The sequence below is a fragment of the Euprymna scolopes genome, chromosome 13 (genome assembly GCF_053919585.1).
Source record: "Euprymna scolopes isolate OS-2025 chromosome 13, ASM5391958v1, whole genome shotgun sequence".
NCBI lineage: Eukaryota > Metazoa > Mollusca > Cephalopoda > Sepiida > Sepiolidae > Euprymna > Euprymna scolopes.
The window spans coordinates 107,410,087-107,428,843 of record NC_136494.1 but is presented as its reverse complement, the minus strand read 5'-3'; the positions used below and the strand labels follow the sequence as shown (position 1 = coordinate 107,428,843).

General features: G+C 34.3%; 1 protein-coding gene across 1 annotated transcript in view; it reads right to left on the bottom strand.

Annotated features, from left to right (window-relative positions):
- The window catches only part of LOC145292144 (uncharacterized), a 58,433-nt gene continuing 39,676 nt past the window's right edge, over nucleotides 1–18,757 (bottom strand). The window contains exon 2 of the mRNA XM_080138271.1: nucleotides 1–4,703. Coding sequence (XP_079994397.1) covers nucleotides 3,114–4,703 — 1,590 coding nt within the window. The 3' untranslated portion in view covers nucleotides 1–3,113. The remainder of the gene's footprint in view (nucleotides 4,704–18,757) is intronic.

Sequence of the window (18,757 nt, the reverse complement as noted above, 5' to 3'; positions counted from 1 at the left end):
GAAATAATATTGGTAATAATTTATTAATTCTTCAAACACAATCCATAAATGGTATATTTTTTTGCATAAATCTGTTGTCGCTTTAAAGCAAAATAATATTGGGACCGATACAATTGAATTGGACAAATGTTGGTCTGTAAGGCTACGTGTTTAGTCCGGCCACAGCGGGAATCTTTCCAAGAAGCGTTGACTAGAATAAAACTCAATAAATTTATGTATGTTTATGTATGTGTATGTGCATGCGCACGTGTATATGTGTGTGTGCATTTTGTGAAGTTTGATAAGTGGAATGTACTGAACCCAAAAGTGCTCAATACCATAAGTTTAACAGATGTAATATAAAGTATTAAAAATGGGGCTTATATCAACATGTCAATTTATAGATCGTACAATTTCTTCGATGCCAAATGGTTCTTATGTTTAACTAGAAACTTTCATTTCAATGTAAAGTCATTTAAATGAAGATTCCTAGCTAACTGTAAAACTACTTGGCCCTAAAAGTAACGGATAGTTATACTTTTATGTGTCGATATAAGCGATGTGCAATAATGTATATGTGTGTTTGTATCAAAGTACGTTTGAGCAGTACGACAATGTTTAAACAAATCTTTTAAAATAAAACCATGAAGAGTATTTGCATGTTTTAATTTTAGCCATTTTTTTCTGGTAATCCATTAAAGAAACTCTCCCAAATTCGATTGATTTTGTTTGTTTGTTTTCTTAACAGTTTCGTTAACTATTTGTAATAGTTTATGAATTAACCAATCTTAAAACAGTCTTACACATAGAAATATACGTATGTGTTAAAATATTTTCCGATGTTCATTCGGTAAAATATATATATATATATATATATATATATATATATATATATATATATATATATTCGATCAGAATTTTTTTCAGATATATGGTAACCATTGTTCAAAATTAACCATTACAACCACTTACACTGTAAGTATATTTCTTGTCGATGCCGACGTCTGGTTTTATTTCTGTAAGCTTTTTAAACGATCAACGTCGGCCATTTTTGTTTTTCGCTTTAATTTCTAAAAGTCACGACTCTCTCTCTAGTAAACCGTCTCTTCGTGGGTGTTTTAATTTGATTACGTTCATGAATTTGAATCAGTGACAGAAAAAAATATTGTTTGTTTTGTTGTTTTTATTTGTTCTGACAACAGTTCAATTTCGATGATAAGGCAAAAACACGTAAATCTTCGATAAGTTATCACATGACCACAAAGACTGGATTCTTATACGTGGACGTTGCATCTCTGTACCTCGCCACGCCCGTCCATAAAATGGTGCCACTTCAATTTGCTCTTAATCTTACCCTCGAATCTGAACCTGTAAGCCGACAGGGAAAGAATGAGCGGCTGTTAAGCTGTTGTTTTGTTTGTTTTTGTTTTTTGTTTTTCTTAAGTCATTAGTATAACTAAATAAAGAAATGGTTAAAGATTTTCTATAAAAAATACAATGACTTGATTCAAATTATATTTTATTATATTTTTTATTCAACTTTCTAGCAGGATATATCTTTAATAGAGTCCGGATATTTATATTTGACATCCGCCATGTATCTATATTTTTACATCCGTCGTAATTTGACTATGTTTGCTCGGGTTTATTTGTTTGTTTATGTACAGACTGACGTCCACATCGCTTGATCAGTCTTCGCCAACATGGTCAAAATATCAGTTAATGTCTAAAGCCACGAAAAAGGCTTCAAAACTCACTTATACCGATAAATTCGGTTTTGTTCATCGTTGAGACTCACTATTTGGCCCACAATATAGCCAATGAAGTACATCATACTATCTGTTCATGACCTTGATATTTTCTTTTCGCCATAACCTTGAAAATTTCAGGACTGTCTTATGTTCACGCTTTATAAGCAAACGAAACTTGACCGTCCTCGTGTTGTTTAAAGTCGCTTTCTGCAGCATTTTACATAAGTATTTTTTTTTCATTTACGTTTTGGTGGGATTTCGAATATTAAAAAATATTCAAAATAAAACCAGGATCAAACTTCAAGTATTCAAACTGAAAAATGCATATATTTTTTTATTTATTCCCATATTTTTTCTATGTAAATTGGACAGAATTATCTAAAGGGCTGACAAATTCCAGTTTGAAAAACCGTAAGCATAAACCAATGTCAGATTCGGTAGAAAAAATTCACGTCTTATGTACAAGCGATCAGGTTTCTAATTTCAGCTGTAAATACTCACTGTTGTCGTTGATTTATGGCGAAATATATATCAAGTAGGAATAATTATTGCACATTTTTTTTAATTATAGCAACAAAATTAGCAAAATTATGTTTCCGTTCCAGTTTTTTTAGTGCAGTTTTTATAGCTGAGTTTTGAAGCCTACTTGTTTTAGTGCTCATTTGAGTTCAGTTTTTATTCAGTTCATTTTTCAAATGCTTTTAGCTCAAATATATTTTTATATATTGCATTACTTTAGCGGTTTATCTTTAGCTTAAATTGATTAGCTCAGATGTTTAGCTCAGCATACTTTAGCTCTTTTTTCTATTTAATTATTGCATTATTTTAGCGAAGTTTACATTAGCTCAAATATTTGAGTCCATTTTTAGCTCGAAATTTTAGCCCATTTTTAGCTCATGTTTCTCTTTTTAATTATTGCACTACATTAGCAAAGGTTTTACTTTAGCTCAGAGTTTTAGCTCAGTTAGTTACTGCGTTTCTCCGTTCGGCGCTTTTAGCTCCCTTTTAGCGATTTTGTGGGAGATATGTTGCATATTTTTGTTATCTTTTTTTTAATTTATGCTTCTTTTTTTTCTTTTATTTGCATTGTTTTCTCAGAATAAGCTTGTGATTGGGGCATTGACATTATCCGATCTCTTTTGCAGTGAATTGAATAATGATCCAAATGTGAAACAGGGTGATGAGTTAAATACAATTTAGATAACTGGATATTACAAGAGCGCGCACGTCAGGGTTCGATTCAACTCCAATAGCTGTCCTATAGAGATAAAGCCAATGCGTTCTGATATTAAATGTATTTCTATACTCTTTCGATAGGATTTTGAGAGGCAGATGAAATGAAAAGGCGGATTTTTGGTAGCAAAGTAAAGAAGATCAAGTCTTTTATCTGGAAGTATCAAACATCACAGTAACCCCGTTGATCATATTCAAATTATGTTCCATGATTGGCTCAGAATGAAAGTCTGGTAAATCCTCCAGCAAGACGTAAGGGCTACAAACTCGCTGGCTACAGCTCTCCAGCTGGGTTTGTTGTTCACTGTATGTACGACTCAATCCAACATCTGGACCCATATAACCGGTATTTTCCGTCGTATTCGTTGGGTACCGTAAAAATTGTGGTGATGACGTCATCATGGTGGTCATAGTGCCTGTGGGCAACGAAGCTTCGTGATTTTCGGCATTTAAGGGACTAGGATTCCGAGGTGTCTTATAAGTAGTGTACTGTTGTGAGGATGGTGGTGGAAGAGATGTCGCCATAACAGTAGTCGGCGCATGCGGCGTAGACAACATCCGGTTGGTGGCCATTGGAGTTGACATCCTGGTAGATATGAGAGAAGGTGAAACTCTTTGGGATTGAGGTTGATGTTGGGTTTGTTGATGCGGTTGCGGGGATAGGTGTGGTGGATGTTGGGTTTGTTGATGCTGCTGTGGTGAAAGATGCGGTTGATGTTGGGGTTGTTGATGCGATTGCGGTGACAGGCGCTGTTGGTGCTGAGGTTGTTGACGTAATGGCGGTGAAAGGTGCTGTTGATGCTGGTTTTGCTGAGGTGGTTGTGGTGAAAGATGTGGTTGTTGTTGATGAGTTGGTGAGGACTGATGAAGCTGTGAATGAGGAGGATGCTGATGTGAAAGATGCGAATGTTGGTGGTGCTGCTGTTGATGATGACGTTGTGCTTGTTGTATCTGTTGCTGTTGTACTTGTTGCTGCTGGTGATTCTGCTGTTGTGTGTGCAAACTATGCGGCAGGAAAGATGATGGAGGTGGAAAAGGTATTTGGTTAATTGGACTTCCGAAATCCATCTCCCCAGCGAATCCGTAAGGGTAAGCTTTTGGTAGCGAGGATTCCGGGTGTAATGTTCGAGGATTAAGCTGCAGGCAGCCCGCCACCAGATTCATCGTGTTTTGGGAGAGACCCTTGGAAAGAGCTTTGGCGAAGGTCACGCTATCTGGCTTAATACCGTTTTTAAGTATCTCGCCCAAGGCACAAATATAATTACGGGCTAACCGCAAGGTCTCGATTTTCGACAGCTTTTGAGTTTTTGACATGCAAGGTACGTGCAAACGCAACGTGTCCAAGGCGGCGTTTAAACCGTGCATCCTATTCCGCTCACGTGCGTTCGCCTTGACACGTCGAAGTCGCAGTTTTTGCACGCGGGCCTTGGTCATCCTCTTCTTTTTCGGTCCCCGTTTCTTCGGGACCCGCGGTTCGCCCGGGTCCTTTTCGCCGCGTTTGCGCTCTTTCTTCTGTCGATAAGAACAATTCTTTTTGCTTTTTTTGCTCTTATCCATCCCAGTTTCATCATTCCCAATAATATGACCCATCTCGTCAATATCGTCTTCAGGTTCGCTGACAAAATCGTCCGGCTCCTCTTCCGAGCCTGTGTCCTCTAAGAGCGCCGCTTCTTCCAGTAACTCGTCTTCATCTTCAAAACACATATCTTCCTCGCTTGATTTGATTGGCATGCTGAACCCCTAGGAAGAAACAAATAAGTTAAAATTAGTTTATATAATATAAAGACAAGCACAATATTGATCGTATATAGTAATATAATACAGAAAACTGGTTTGTTCAGCCCGATCATGTATAAGGAAAAAGGAGTATACTTGAAATAGAAATGGCATTTTTTTTTTAACATTTAATTATAAAAGTAAATGTTCTTTCCATAAGTTTCTTATGTTGAAATAATTCAGATAAGAATTTAACCACGTCATCATCAACAATTAACAAATGTCTTTTCATATATATATATATATATATATATATATATATATATATATATATATATATATATATATATACAGGGTGACGAAAAACAAACAAAAGCTAAATGGAGGCCATCTAGAACATATGCTGTAGAACGGAGAAAAAAAGGCCAAAGACCCTAGCGTTTTGATGTGATGTTTTGAATATAATAAACTAGTTATGACCAAAGTTTCATTTCATTCGGACAAAACACTAAGAAACGGGGCCTAATTATAGTTTATAATTATGGGCCCGTTTTGGGCCCCCCCCCCTGTATATACGTTTGTGCGAGCGAGCGCGTGCGTGTGTGTGTGTGTGTGTGTGTGTGTGTGTGTGTGTGCAAACGGCTTTAACCCTTTTCATGTTTAACCGGCTTCTTCCAAAGGAGGAAGTTCCAGGGGAGTATGAAATTCACAAGCGGGTCCCTATCGCATGTATGTTCCCGTTAGGGGAGATGACGACGTTAGGTTTTTGCAACTCTTGCAGGGAGGTGTCAACGTCCTCCTACATACAGCGCCTGGCACTGCCAAATTGGTCACCCATTTTAGTAATGACCAGATTCAATGTTGCTTAACTTTAGTGATCTAACGAGAAACGATGGGCTAACGTGATTATGCCGTACTATATAATATAATATAATGTAATATATGTGTGTGTGTTTGTGTGTGTATAGATAGATAGATAGATAGATAAAATAAGTTATGAAAATATAGTTATGTGTGAGTGAGTGTGCGTTTGAACGCGAGTAAGCGTGAGTGAGCGTGGGCGTGCGTGTGAGTGTGTGTATGTGTGAGCGAGTGAGTGCGTGTGTGCAAACAATGTGGTCTTATTTAAATGCTATTTTAAAATATTGTGTCACTTACTGTTGGATTAGTAAATCTTTTTTTATTAATAACGTAACGATGTTAAAATGGCGGGCATTTAGTTTGTACTCTTAAATGTATAATCGGAGTTAGTTTTTACGAGGTCATCAATATGATTCATTCATAAATAATTCGCCAATTCTAAAATCATGTGACGGGAAATAAATGAATGAAGTTAATGAAGTCGTCTAAGTCGTCATCAACCTGAAATAAACAAAACCACTTTTGTGACTTCGACGACGTATTTAAATAACTTTGAAAAGAACATTGTTCTTATCATCAATGCAATATAAAACCATACAATAATATGAATACTTTATACGGGAGATAAATGCGAAACAAGAGGAAATTGTTTATTTCCTGGGATGCGTTCATTTAATTTACGCGTTTATCGATGGAACTTATATTGCAAACCTAAACGTAACAGACAAACAGAAAATATTATTTTAAACCGAAAAGTAAAAATATTCTCCGTCTACCATGCCCGAAAATTACTGACACCTGAGAATATATTATATTTCTACAACGTCACCATTCGCTTGTTGCCTCATCTCGGCTTGTGCATCTATCACTAGTCTCGTCTCTCTCATTTAGACAGGGGCCAGAAAGACGTCTCCAATTTAATATTCTCGCACTATCAACAAACGTAAATTTATATCTAGCTTCGCCACCGTGGGGAGGGATAAATAGGAAGTAAATGATTAAAGGGGGATGACGAAAACGTAAGTTGTTTCTTTCTTCTTTTTACTTACGTTCAAACCAAACAAGGCACATCACCACTTGGACGTAAGTTGCTACTATCTGGGATCATGTTTAGGGAAGACGGGCAAGATGTTGGTTTACATTACATTTAAACTTCTGCATGTAAATACAGTCAAGGAGGAAGGTAGCAGGAAGAGAATTCCAAAGTCTAGCTGTTTGAGGGAAGAAACTATTCGAGTAGATTGGTTGGTTGTTTTTTGTTTTACGGCATATCAACCTTTTTCAGGTTATTTAATGCCGAATCTAGTTATTTTGAGAAACGATTTTTAATGGAGTATATTTGTTTTTTTAAGTCGGATTCTATTAAACCTATAGTTGGGACCCTAACAGGTACTACCACTCCGTGTCAGAGTGGACCTGGGAGCAATGGCAATTAAAGGGTGGCTCCACACTCCTCAAAGCCCGCAAGGTGGGGCCTCACCATCGGATATAGTTTTAGGTCATATCCAGGACCTATTCGAGTAGAAGACTTTCCGGCATTTTAGGACATCAACAGTGAGGGGGTGTGATGTTGTTGCTAAGCCGGTTTGTCGGAGGTATATAGGTCGAAGATGCACAAGTGCGATGAGTTTCATTAAAATACTTGTGAAACAGCCACATGGGTGCAACATTGCGGCGATGGGACAGGAGTTGAAGCTTAGTTGACAAAGCGGGATCTATTCGATTGGAAATTATTTGTAAAAAAAAAGAAAGAAACGACTACCGCTAGTCTCTTCTTCTTTGGACTCTGCCCAAGAAGAAGAGACTAGCGGTAGACGCACCATCTCGGATGTGGCAAGATGCACGGCCGAATGGTGGCTTTGTAGACGTACAGGATACTCTCAGGTGTGAGCAGTTTTCTAGCACGATAGAGGGAACCCATCTTCTTTGCAGCAGCCTTCGCAATGTCCTCAATGTATTTGTTCCAATTCATATTTCCTGCGAATGTTAAGCTGGGGAGTTTGAAGGAAGAATTCTCAGAGAGGATGTTATTTGTCATGAATATCGGTGGGTGGGAAATTGTTAAAGGGGAGCAGCTTAGTTTTACTAGCATTAAATGTTATCCATTTACGGTCTTAATCCACTACGGTATGGAGGCCGTTTTTTCTAAAGATTTTGCCATTGTTTTAGATTTGTGTACGTTCGTTTTTCTCTTGTACGTGTTTCTGATTACCATCGGGAACAAACGATATTCAATGGAATTTTTGAAGTGTTTTCTTTTTCGCGATTTAAAAGCCGAACGTCGCCATTATCACATCTCGCTTCAGAATAACGGAAGCAACTAAATTATGCCGTTAACTAACACTAGCGATGTTCTGTGTCACTTGGTTTGGAAAAGAAAAATGAAAAAAAAAGACGATAAAAATGATAAATTGTTCATCTCAACCGGAAATTCTGCTCATATTTTATGTCAGCGTCCCTTAAACAATTTGCTTTCGATTCGAAAACTTTATCACCATTACTGGTCGCCAAGGAACCCACAAAACGTGGCAAACAAATATGCGTTTCCCCTAGTCGCCATATTTATTTTTTTTATCGTGTCTCGAATTTCCTGGTTTCTTGTTTCGATTTATTTTCTTCTTGCCCCTCTCCCTTTCTTTCTCTCTTGCATTATCTCCCTTTCTCTCTGTATGCTTCTTTCTTTTTTTCTCTGTCTATCTCTGTCGCCTCTTTCAACCTCCACTCTCATCCTATCTTCTATTTTTATCTCTCTATTAATCCCTTCTCTCCCTCTCTCTTTCATCATCTCTCTCTTTCTCTATTCTCTCTCTATCGTATATTTGCATGAATAGTCCATGCCACCGTTAAAGGTATACATATATAGCTGCATTTTCTCCCTTAAAGTGTGTATCTGTATGATTAGATGTTTACAATGAATCAAGTGTTGTAAGCACTAACCTCTCTTGATTTTATATAGCTTAAGCCTGCGACAGGTAAAAATCGAAGATGATTGAAACAAGGCAATAATATGTACAGAATATCTGAAAAGAAAATGTAAAAATATACTCACACTTCGAATGGTCATAAAACCTTTATTTATTAACAGGAGGAAATAAAATAGCTTGGAATACAGAAGACAACTGCAATTAAAGAACCAGGTTCGCAAATGTCTAAATTGATGACAATTATTGTCCAGACAATGCTTGATAGCAGTAAAAGTGGTAGGACGATTAATCGGATTCGGGAATCGGAAAAATCGGAACGTTGGGGGTATTGGAATAGGTATCGGAAAAATTTCTGTTTATTTCCTATTCCAAAAACGATTCTTGTTTATTATCTTTTTTGATTTGATTTTTGTTTTAAACGAAATATTTTCACTGTTAGTGATAATGTTAAAATCGTAGTATTGATTTAGTGATTTATTGATTTATTGATTTTAAATAACGAATAAAACTAAAATCTATAGACTATCCCCCACAATCGTATTTTATTGCTTGAGAAAATATTTGCATATTAAACGTGTTTTTACTGTAATCGGGAAAAAATAACAATTTCATAGTTAAATATTTAACGATTTAGAAAGCATCGGTATCGGAATCGGGAAAAATATTGGAATCATCCCATCATTAGTAAGTACATTGTATGATACTCTGTGTGTGTGTGTGTGTGTGTGTGTGTGTGTGTGCGCGTGTGCGTGTGCGTGTGTGTGTGTGTAATACTTTTATTGGTGATATTATTTTGTTTCTTGGATCAACCCCAGGATCGCTCGTCGAACATCGATTAAAAAGTCATTCTTTCGTATAAGAGGTGTTTTCCTTTCCAAACGCCACCCGCTACTCTCTTTGTATCACGACACTTACTAAACACGTCATCATATCTGGTATGTTTGCTAACACACGTGATCATAAACGTATAAGAAGCAACAAAACTCCGTCCATATAACAAACAATAAATCCTTATCAATCAAAGATGAACGCCAAATACCGTACGCCGAGTCCTTAACAAACACGACGTACCGTAATGTTACGTGGACGGTCTCAGTTCGCCCAGCACAGCTTTCCACCGTCCCGTTCCACTTGTTTTAAACGATCGACGCACTTTGCTTCCCAACTACAGAATTTCATTAATGTCGCCTCACTTCGCCGTCAGCACACGTGTCGCGATGATTACTGAAAAACTTATCGGTCGATAACCGACGGCCATAGCAACAGCATCGAGGACTTCTTCGACCCCTTTTTCGCTGACTTTTTTTTTTTTAGTTTTTTTTTGTGTGTGTGTGTGTGTTTTGGAGGGGGGGTCTTTTATGGGGCACTTGTGGGCAGTAACGTGGCAGAGTCAGCAGAAGCGAATACTGTCCACTTAAAACCTATTACGACAACTCAAATGAAGAACCGATTCTCTATATACTCACTAATATAAAAATGAGCAAATAGTTCGTTGAATTGTATTACTGCAGCAATGAATGAATAGATGTGCATTACTGTCGCATATATATATATATATATATATATATATATATATATATATATATATATATATATATATACATACATGTCCCAACTGCTAGTAATTATCACTTCTTGCACTGATGATTACGTAAGCATAAAAACTAGTGTCGGTAGGTATAAGAATATCGTTAGACATATATATTTATGCGTATACACACACACGCGCGCACACACACACACACACACACACACACACACACACACACACACACACACATATATATATATATATATATATATATATATATATATATATATATATATATATATATATAGTGCCGGGATATGTTGAAAAGAAATCACTAAAGTGCTCCATCGCCGCAAATGTGATAGTTAGAATACAAATTATTTATTTAAAAACTATATGTTACATATCTCAGAGACGTACCATAGTTTCATTGAAGTGGATTGACCTTTTAATTGCCGTTTAAACTCCTAACAAATTATCCGCGACTCACGAAATGAAGACAAATCAAAGAATGGAGTTCAAAACCAGGTTTAAATAATGTTGTAATTATGTCAGCGTCTTTAAGAACTTTGTCCTTATTATTGAGCACTCTAAGTTGAAATTAAAGTCGGTCACTTAAGCTTACATGTGCAGATCATGATATTATAATCATAAGATCACTCTCGCCGTCTTTACATTTACGCTTTATATAAATGTTAATTTCAACTGTATCTTTTGCTGTGTGGTTTGTTTTTTGCTAATGAAATCAGAGCTGGCTTCGTGGTCGGGTTCGAATCGCCTGGACAGCTTTAATTGGAACCGCCAGCATTGATGATTCTCGAAAGGATCAAACACTAGTGTCTTGTAGGTATTAAAAAGATTAAAAATAATTATATATATATATATATATATATATATATATATATATATATATTAGTGAGAATACAACATTTGTGAGATAATTTAGTATTTATGCTTCGAAATATTCAATACTAACAATATTTATGCTTGCATCCTCAACACAAAGTTCTTTATCAATTCGGTACTGAAAGAAATACAATGGAATTACTAAATTCCGGATCTTTTATTTACGGACTCCTCAAAAACCCAATAGATCTGTTCTCGGTTAGTTGTGTGTCTTTCATAGCATCCCTCACCCCAAAATAAATGTGACGTTCCTATTTACTTGCCTCCCCACGTAAGCAGAGTTAGATAAAATTCCGCTTTTTAAGGGGGGAATCCAGCTCCCCAATAAGAGGCAGCCTAAATAGGAACAAAAATAAAATTGTCTCATTCATGAAGGATTTCTCCTCCATTGACCGAGGACAGAAAAGTTGAATAGTAGCATCAGAACAGATACTATACTGTGATCTTGGCCCGAATGTGATATTCCCTAGATTCTTATCGACCTAAGAGAATATCGCCTATTTTTATCAATGAGTAATGACTCGTGTTAGAACTCTTAGTGAGTAAACAAAAGTAATTAATTCGAAGGTTGGGAGGGGTGCGAATGCTAACCTAATAAAAATGTTAAATCTTTATTTAAAAAAGAAGGGGAAAAAACAGGTCCTACTATTGACTGTTTTCATTTGCGCGCTGTCCGCAGTTCGTAGCTTAAATAAAATTAAGCCGTCGATGAATGACAACGCGGGAATTGAGAACTTCAAAAACAACAAAAAAAAGTGTGTTCGCATTTTGCCTTCCCCCTTTTTGGTATATTTGTTTTTACGCATGCGCCTTATTTATTAAATAAAAAACGCGCCATCTTAGTGACTGCAGTGAGACTCGATATGAAAAGTGCAATGTTTCGGGCGTATTTATTCCGTCGGTGGGGACGGGACGGTCCGCAGAGTATTTTATCGAATACTCCTTTATTCACACGCTTACTACTCCAGCAACTTAACGTGTGGTGCGGAGGGGTATAATCTTCCCCGAGGGGGGACTCGGAAAGGGAACGGATACGGTAGCCAGACCTAGCAAACATTTATGCCGAGATTCGGAACTGGTACATCCAAATGTGATCCGCAGTTGATCACCTGCTATCAAACTCGCCACTTATAGGGGTGCACCATAGATTGAAGTTCAGTCGAGAACCCGCCATTAAAATAATGACGGAGTAGAGAAAGACTAATGGCATCAAAACTACTATATATGATTCCTACACTCTCTGTCTGTGTCTAAATGTAAACGCAGATTCCCAGAACTGCCCGTCTTTGGAACACTGTTCCACTGGCATGCTTCCCTGCTAAATACAACATAGTGGCATTCAAATCTAATGTAAACAAGTTCCTGTTAAGTCGTCCTCATAAATAATCAAATCCCACCCAATTTACATCATTAACCATTACTTCACTACCACCTTACACTCATTAACCATTATCCTCAAATTGCCTTCGGGTCTTGATAAGCGGTGACCCCAAGTAAAAAAATCTCTTCTGTAAGAAAAAAGGTAGTAGAGAGGAGAAGAAAATATCACTCACTAGATTATGAAGTCAGTTTTGTGCTCTGTCGTGCAGGAGAAAGTATTTTACACAGTACGCCATATATGGCAACAGTGTTCCATGTGACGGTATGTCAATTATTATACGTCAAAGGGGAATTGAGTAATAGCCATTGATTAGATCGATGAATTCTCTACGATAAGTCATAAGTTTGGAAAAATCGTGTAGCGTGGTATTACACTCATGTAATACCACACTTTGATCCTCAGTATATCTTGTTCATAGACACTCGCATAGCTATTGAATAGTCCGTGACCTTATCCTTTATTACATCTTTTATTTTATTTATTTATTTATTTATTTATTATTATTTTTTTTTTTGTGGAAATGTTTTTGATTTGGGGGGATACTGATGCAAAATAATTTTCCAGTAATGTTTAAAGGTCGCGGTCAAAGATGAATGCGAGAAAATAATCTATATGCTATGAATAGCTTTATGCAGTTGTCTTTGTTATCTTTCTATACATAAGTGGCTTAGTTTTTGTGTCTGTCTGTCTGAGGAACAGTTTCTACAAAACTCCTCTGTCAATCTTTTGATCTACGAGACTTGGCATTTGATATATGGTGTATTCGGACATGTGGAACAAATTCGATTTGGTCTTTAGCCGATAAATATAGCTGCTAAGGGGTCAAAATATTTTTTATAATGGTACTTCGCAGACGTAACTCTTGTATGCATGTGCATATATACATTTTATACGTTGAAGTCGGTTGAATTTTAACATTTTGTTATCTATCTGACAATAGTTCAAACAGTAACGACTCAGGCTGAAGTGCTATATCTGTTGGTTTCTATTCTATCTTATATTACCCAAGTTACATATATTTTTACTTTTGAAACCTATTGGATCTATAATAATAAATACGAAATCTGTATGAATTATAATGTCATATTTAAGTGTATTTTACGATCAGACCACGAAGGAAGATCACTATCATATATTAGGTACAATATAATAATAAATAGAGAATTGGTTCCATAATAATAAATACGAAATCTGCATGAATTAAAATATCATATTTAAGTATATGCTACGAGCGGGCATTCGCTTATATATATAAAAAAAAAACGAGGAGTTATTTCCATTTAAAATCGATTTATTTTCATGCATGTAAAATTGAGAAAAGGACACTTGAAATGTGTCAAAATTGTGTGAATAAACAAAATTGGGTTTGTATTACAGAGGTACGAAAAAATTGTCTAAAATATATAACAAATAAATGTTATCTAAGACCAGATAAATCACTGTTCTACCTAACTGAGTAAAATATTAGTGTTTTTATTTAATGTAAAATGTTTATTCGGTTCAAAAAACAAGTAATACTGAGCGCTGCCAAAGAACAAGAAAAATGATCGCGATGTCTCTTTAATCTTTGAAGTTTCAATAATCACTTCAAATAAAAAAAGACAAAACAAAAAGATGATAGAAACCCACCCAATAACATTTATTGGGTGGGTTTCTATCACCATTTTGTTTAATTCCTTATTTTTAAGTCTTTGTCGAGACTTCAACGACATCACTGCCATTTTTTCTTGTTCTTCGGTAGCAATGGATATTACTTGTTTTTTTTAATAATATAAACATTTTACATAAAATAAAAACAGTAAAAACTTATCCAGTTAGGTAGAAAATTAATTTGTCTGGCCTTTGATGACATTTATTTGTTATATTGTTTGTTTTTTAACAACTTTTTCGTACTTCTGTGGATTGTAATACAAACCTACTAAATCGTTATACAAAGTAGCCACCGAATTGGACCTGATATCGTGTTTATCTAAAAAACAAAACTAAAGTTTTCACTAAAAATGATTCCTCATTTAATCATGTTTATTAATAACAATATAAATTAAGAATAATATAAATTAATAATAATATAAATTGTTAACAATATAAATTAATAATAATATATATTAACAATAATATATATTAATAACAATATAAATTAATAACAATATAAATGAATAACAATATAAATGAATAACAATATAAATTAGTAATAATATAAATTAATAATAATATAAATTAATAATAATATAAATTAATAATAATGTAAATGAATAACAATATAAATTAGTAATAATATAAATTAGTAATAATATAAATTAATAATAATATAAATTAATAATAATATAAATGAATAACAATATAAATTAATAATAATATAAATTAATAATAATATAAATTAATAACAATATAAATTAATAATAATATAAATTAATAATATTTAACAAAACAACATGAAGCTATTTTAAAAATTTTATAGTCGTTTCTCGCATTTCTCTCTGGTCGCGATTATTAAACATTGGCAATTTTTTAGAGCAATTCATTATTTTGGCAATAACAAAGTAAAGTTAAAAATATTAAATAGCTATTCCTTTTTTGAAGATTTTTTATATATGCATATTATATACAAATGGAATGAAATACAGGTACGTGTAAATGTCTGCTGCACTGAAACGCATTGCCCGACCAAGAGAGCTTCGTCGGGTTTGGGTGGAACCTGGAGGCGGACCAACCAAATTAGGAAGCTCTTAAGCTATTAAGAGGATCACTTAAAAAGTTAGCCATCCACTCCCGTACTCGCTCTTATCACTTCTTTCTGCGTCCTGACCACCCCAAAACAAACCAGAAACCTTACCAACACCCTCACCCGGGGATTCCTTACCGCGTTCCCAACCCAAAATGCCAAAGAGCCCCTTCCCTCAATATCCATTTTATCGACCCTTTTTCTTCACAGATCGGAGAGTAAGAGACGTAGCGTACGAATTCGGCTCACACCAAAACATGAAAGAGGCCAGAAAACATTTTTAGCCACCAGATGGCAGTGAGGGGTGCGGACGGAGACGCCCGACATGCATCGAATCTATTATGATTGTCCTTTCAACATACTCCTTGCTCTCACCGACTTGTTCCCCTCCCTTTGCATTGTCTCCTTTTATTTATTTTTAGGGTGGGGGGACATTTTTTTTTTTTATGTTTATCTCACCTTACGAAGCGTTCGAAACAATTTGAACAATACTTTCATTAGGTCTTCTTTCTTCCATCTTTTTTCTTCTTCTTTCTTTCTTTCTTTCTTTCTATTCTATTCCATCTTTTGTATTCTTTTTCTTCCTCCATTTTTGTTTATTCTCTCTTTTCCCTTCTCTTCTTCCTGTTTTGTTTCTTTTTCTTTTTTCCTTCTGCCATTTTTGGTCTTTTATTTTTTCTTACTTCTCCCCTCTCTCTCTCTCTCTCTCTCTCTATCTCTCTCTCTCTCTCTCTCTCTCTCTCCCTCTCTAGCCGCACTGATGAGCTATGAAACAGCGAAACAGTACTGTATGTGGATTACTATCTATCTATCTATCTATTGATCTATATATATATATATATATATATATATATATATACATATATATATATATATATATATATATATATATATATATATATATATATATATATATATATATATGTATGCATATAATTCCAGGTTAAGAGACTTCTTCAGGCGATAATCGTTATACAAAAAAAAACGGACTAAGCTCTTGTATAAGCAATATTGCCTGAGGAGGTCTCTAGTTACTTGTAACTGGCTGATCGAAACATGCTCATAAATGTGTAGCGACATATTAATGCTTATGTAACACAAATAAAGCGTATATATTCTCTCTCTCTCTCTCTCTCTATATATATATATATATATAGAGAGAGAGAGAGAGAGAGAGAGAGAGAGAGATAGGGGGGAAGAAAGGTAATTACACCTATCGAGCTTACTATAACTGCAATACTCAATGCACACCACCTTTAAATATATTTTACTGAGACTTTGCTCATTTAGACCCTGTCTACTACTCTCTCGCTTTCTCTCTCTCTCTCTCTCTCTCTCTCTCTCTCTCTCTTCATTATTAATCTCTCACCCTTTCTATTTAAATAAATATATAAATAGAAAGGGTGAGAGATTAATAATTGTAAGGAGGAAACATAAGAAAATCATGTTTATATATACGATCGTTTCGGAAATGATATCCTTGTATTCATTCGATATTTACAAATAAAACCATCGAGGAATAAGTAGAATATTTCTGGATATCGTCTCCTCATCAGTATAAATAATATAAATAATAAGGGGTAGGGAGAGAAGACACCAAATTTTAATCAGCTTATTGAAGGAAATATAATTTGTGAACCTAGAATAAAAATAAAAAATCCTATTGCTTATATGATAAATATTAGATATATTTCTGTGATACAACTTTTAATTGGTTGAATTTTAAAAGGAGGAAATATAATAGTAATTACATTTTTCATTTTATACTTCGATAGGGTTTTTATAAGGGGGAACTTAACTATAAGTATGAAAAGTGGGTTTCGTTTTTAGAATTTTTCGATATATGATTTAAACAAAAATAAGGAATTATATTTTTTTTAAAAGTTTAGAAAATAAGTCTTTTGTAAATGAGTGTTTCCATATTTTCTTTTTAACCGTAAGTATGCCTCTCGTTGTGCAAACCTTCTTTGATCAGGATATTTTTTTTAATCTCAAAGAGATCGTTGATATTTGTAACCATTTTTAAAAATATTTGCTGTGTAAGTAAAGAGGAAGTAATTGCTTTTAAATAGGTGCCTTTTTCGGTTTATTTTAATTCTAAAGTAAGTCATTTTTAAATTATAATGAAAAAGAGACATTTGTTAGTAGATAGTTTAAGCATCAAATCTTGTGATTTCTAGTTAAATTTATGATTATTATCTATTACTATAATATAAGTTTTTAGTTAATTTTTTTTCCAATTTATTTTTAATGTTTATTATTTTAATGGTGGTTCAAAATGGTTAAATTTTGATCATCTTCTATGCATGCATCTAGTCAATATATCTTCTTTAAGGTTTAAACAAGTTGGTTGGGTGTCGTTGAATTTCAATATGGCAAGAGATTCAAATCTACAGAGTACAAATTTATCGCCATGTTTATATGTTCTCATAGATCTTAATATTTCCCATTTTATATTAAAGGGAATTTTCATATCTTTTAGGTACCATATGTATTTTGCCAGGGTTGTTTGTTTTTTCAATGATCTGTTATTAAGAGAGTGTTTATATGTAGAGATTCTAAGATTAATGGGACCTGATGTTGATCCAATGTATACCACTTTGGATTTTATAGAATTATAATAATTGTTTTCAGTTGGACTTGCTGTCGTATTGTTTTTCCAGATGTGTTGTTGTGTCATATTATTAGGCGTATTTGTGAGAGTATATTTGTCCATGGATTGTATATCAATACTAGATAATAGACTTGGATAATTGTTATTTCGTGGATCATTTGTTTTGGGTTATCAATAGAACTTGATTGGGAGGGGGTTATTATTGTGCGATTGTAAATTACACTTCTTTTTTACAGGTACCTTGCAAAGGGAATGCATTTTTTGTTATTGCAATTATAGCTTCTTGTAGGTTGGTTATTTATGTTTTGTATTTTCTTAATGTTTCTTAATATTATCGCTAACTATTTGTTGGTTTAAATTTAGCGTTGTTGAATAAGAAATTTTGACAAATTTGAAATTTTTATTAAATATTTTGTATTATTTATGGGAGGTTAAAGATTTTTCTAATAATCTGAAAAATTCTTAAGCTATATTTATCTTAATATTCTTAGAGTAGGGGGGGGCTTAAACCACAGGGTATCCCTATGTATATTTTTACATTTTTTGATAGATTGCTAAGATTTATTAGTGTTTATGTCTGATTCTGATGGTTTCGTTTGGTTTCGTATGGTGGTTTGTTTAGCTTTTATATTTTCTTGTGAGCTGATATGGCCATGTTATATGTTGTTACATTTTTTTTTAATTAAATTTATATCATTATCGTTTTTTTTTGGGGGGGGGGTATTTTATTTGCATTTCAAATCCTGAATTTTTAAGGGCATCATTATAGTATTTTATGGGGTTTTTTTTCGAATATTGATTTGTTGGAAGATTATCTTGAGATTTTTAATGAAACATTAGGAACTATTGATTTTAATGTAGACTGGGTGGTTTGAAATTTGGAATGCAGACCTTTTGTCATTTATTTATATATGCTATATTTTTTACATCGAGCTTCATAAATAAAAGGTGAAATGTAATTGAATAAGCATGTTTTCCCATAAATACACACATACGTGCACACATATATATATATATATATATATATATATATATATATATATATATTATTACATTTTCACCCCAAACAAGGCAAATTGCCACTTTGGTGTAGGGGGCTACTATCAGAGGCAACAACTACCGGGGTACTATGTAGGGAT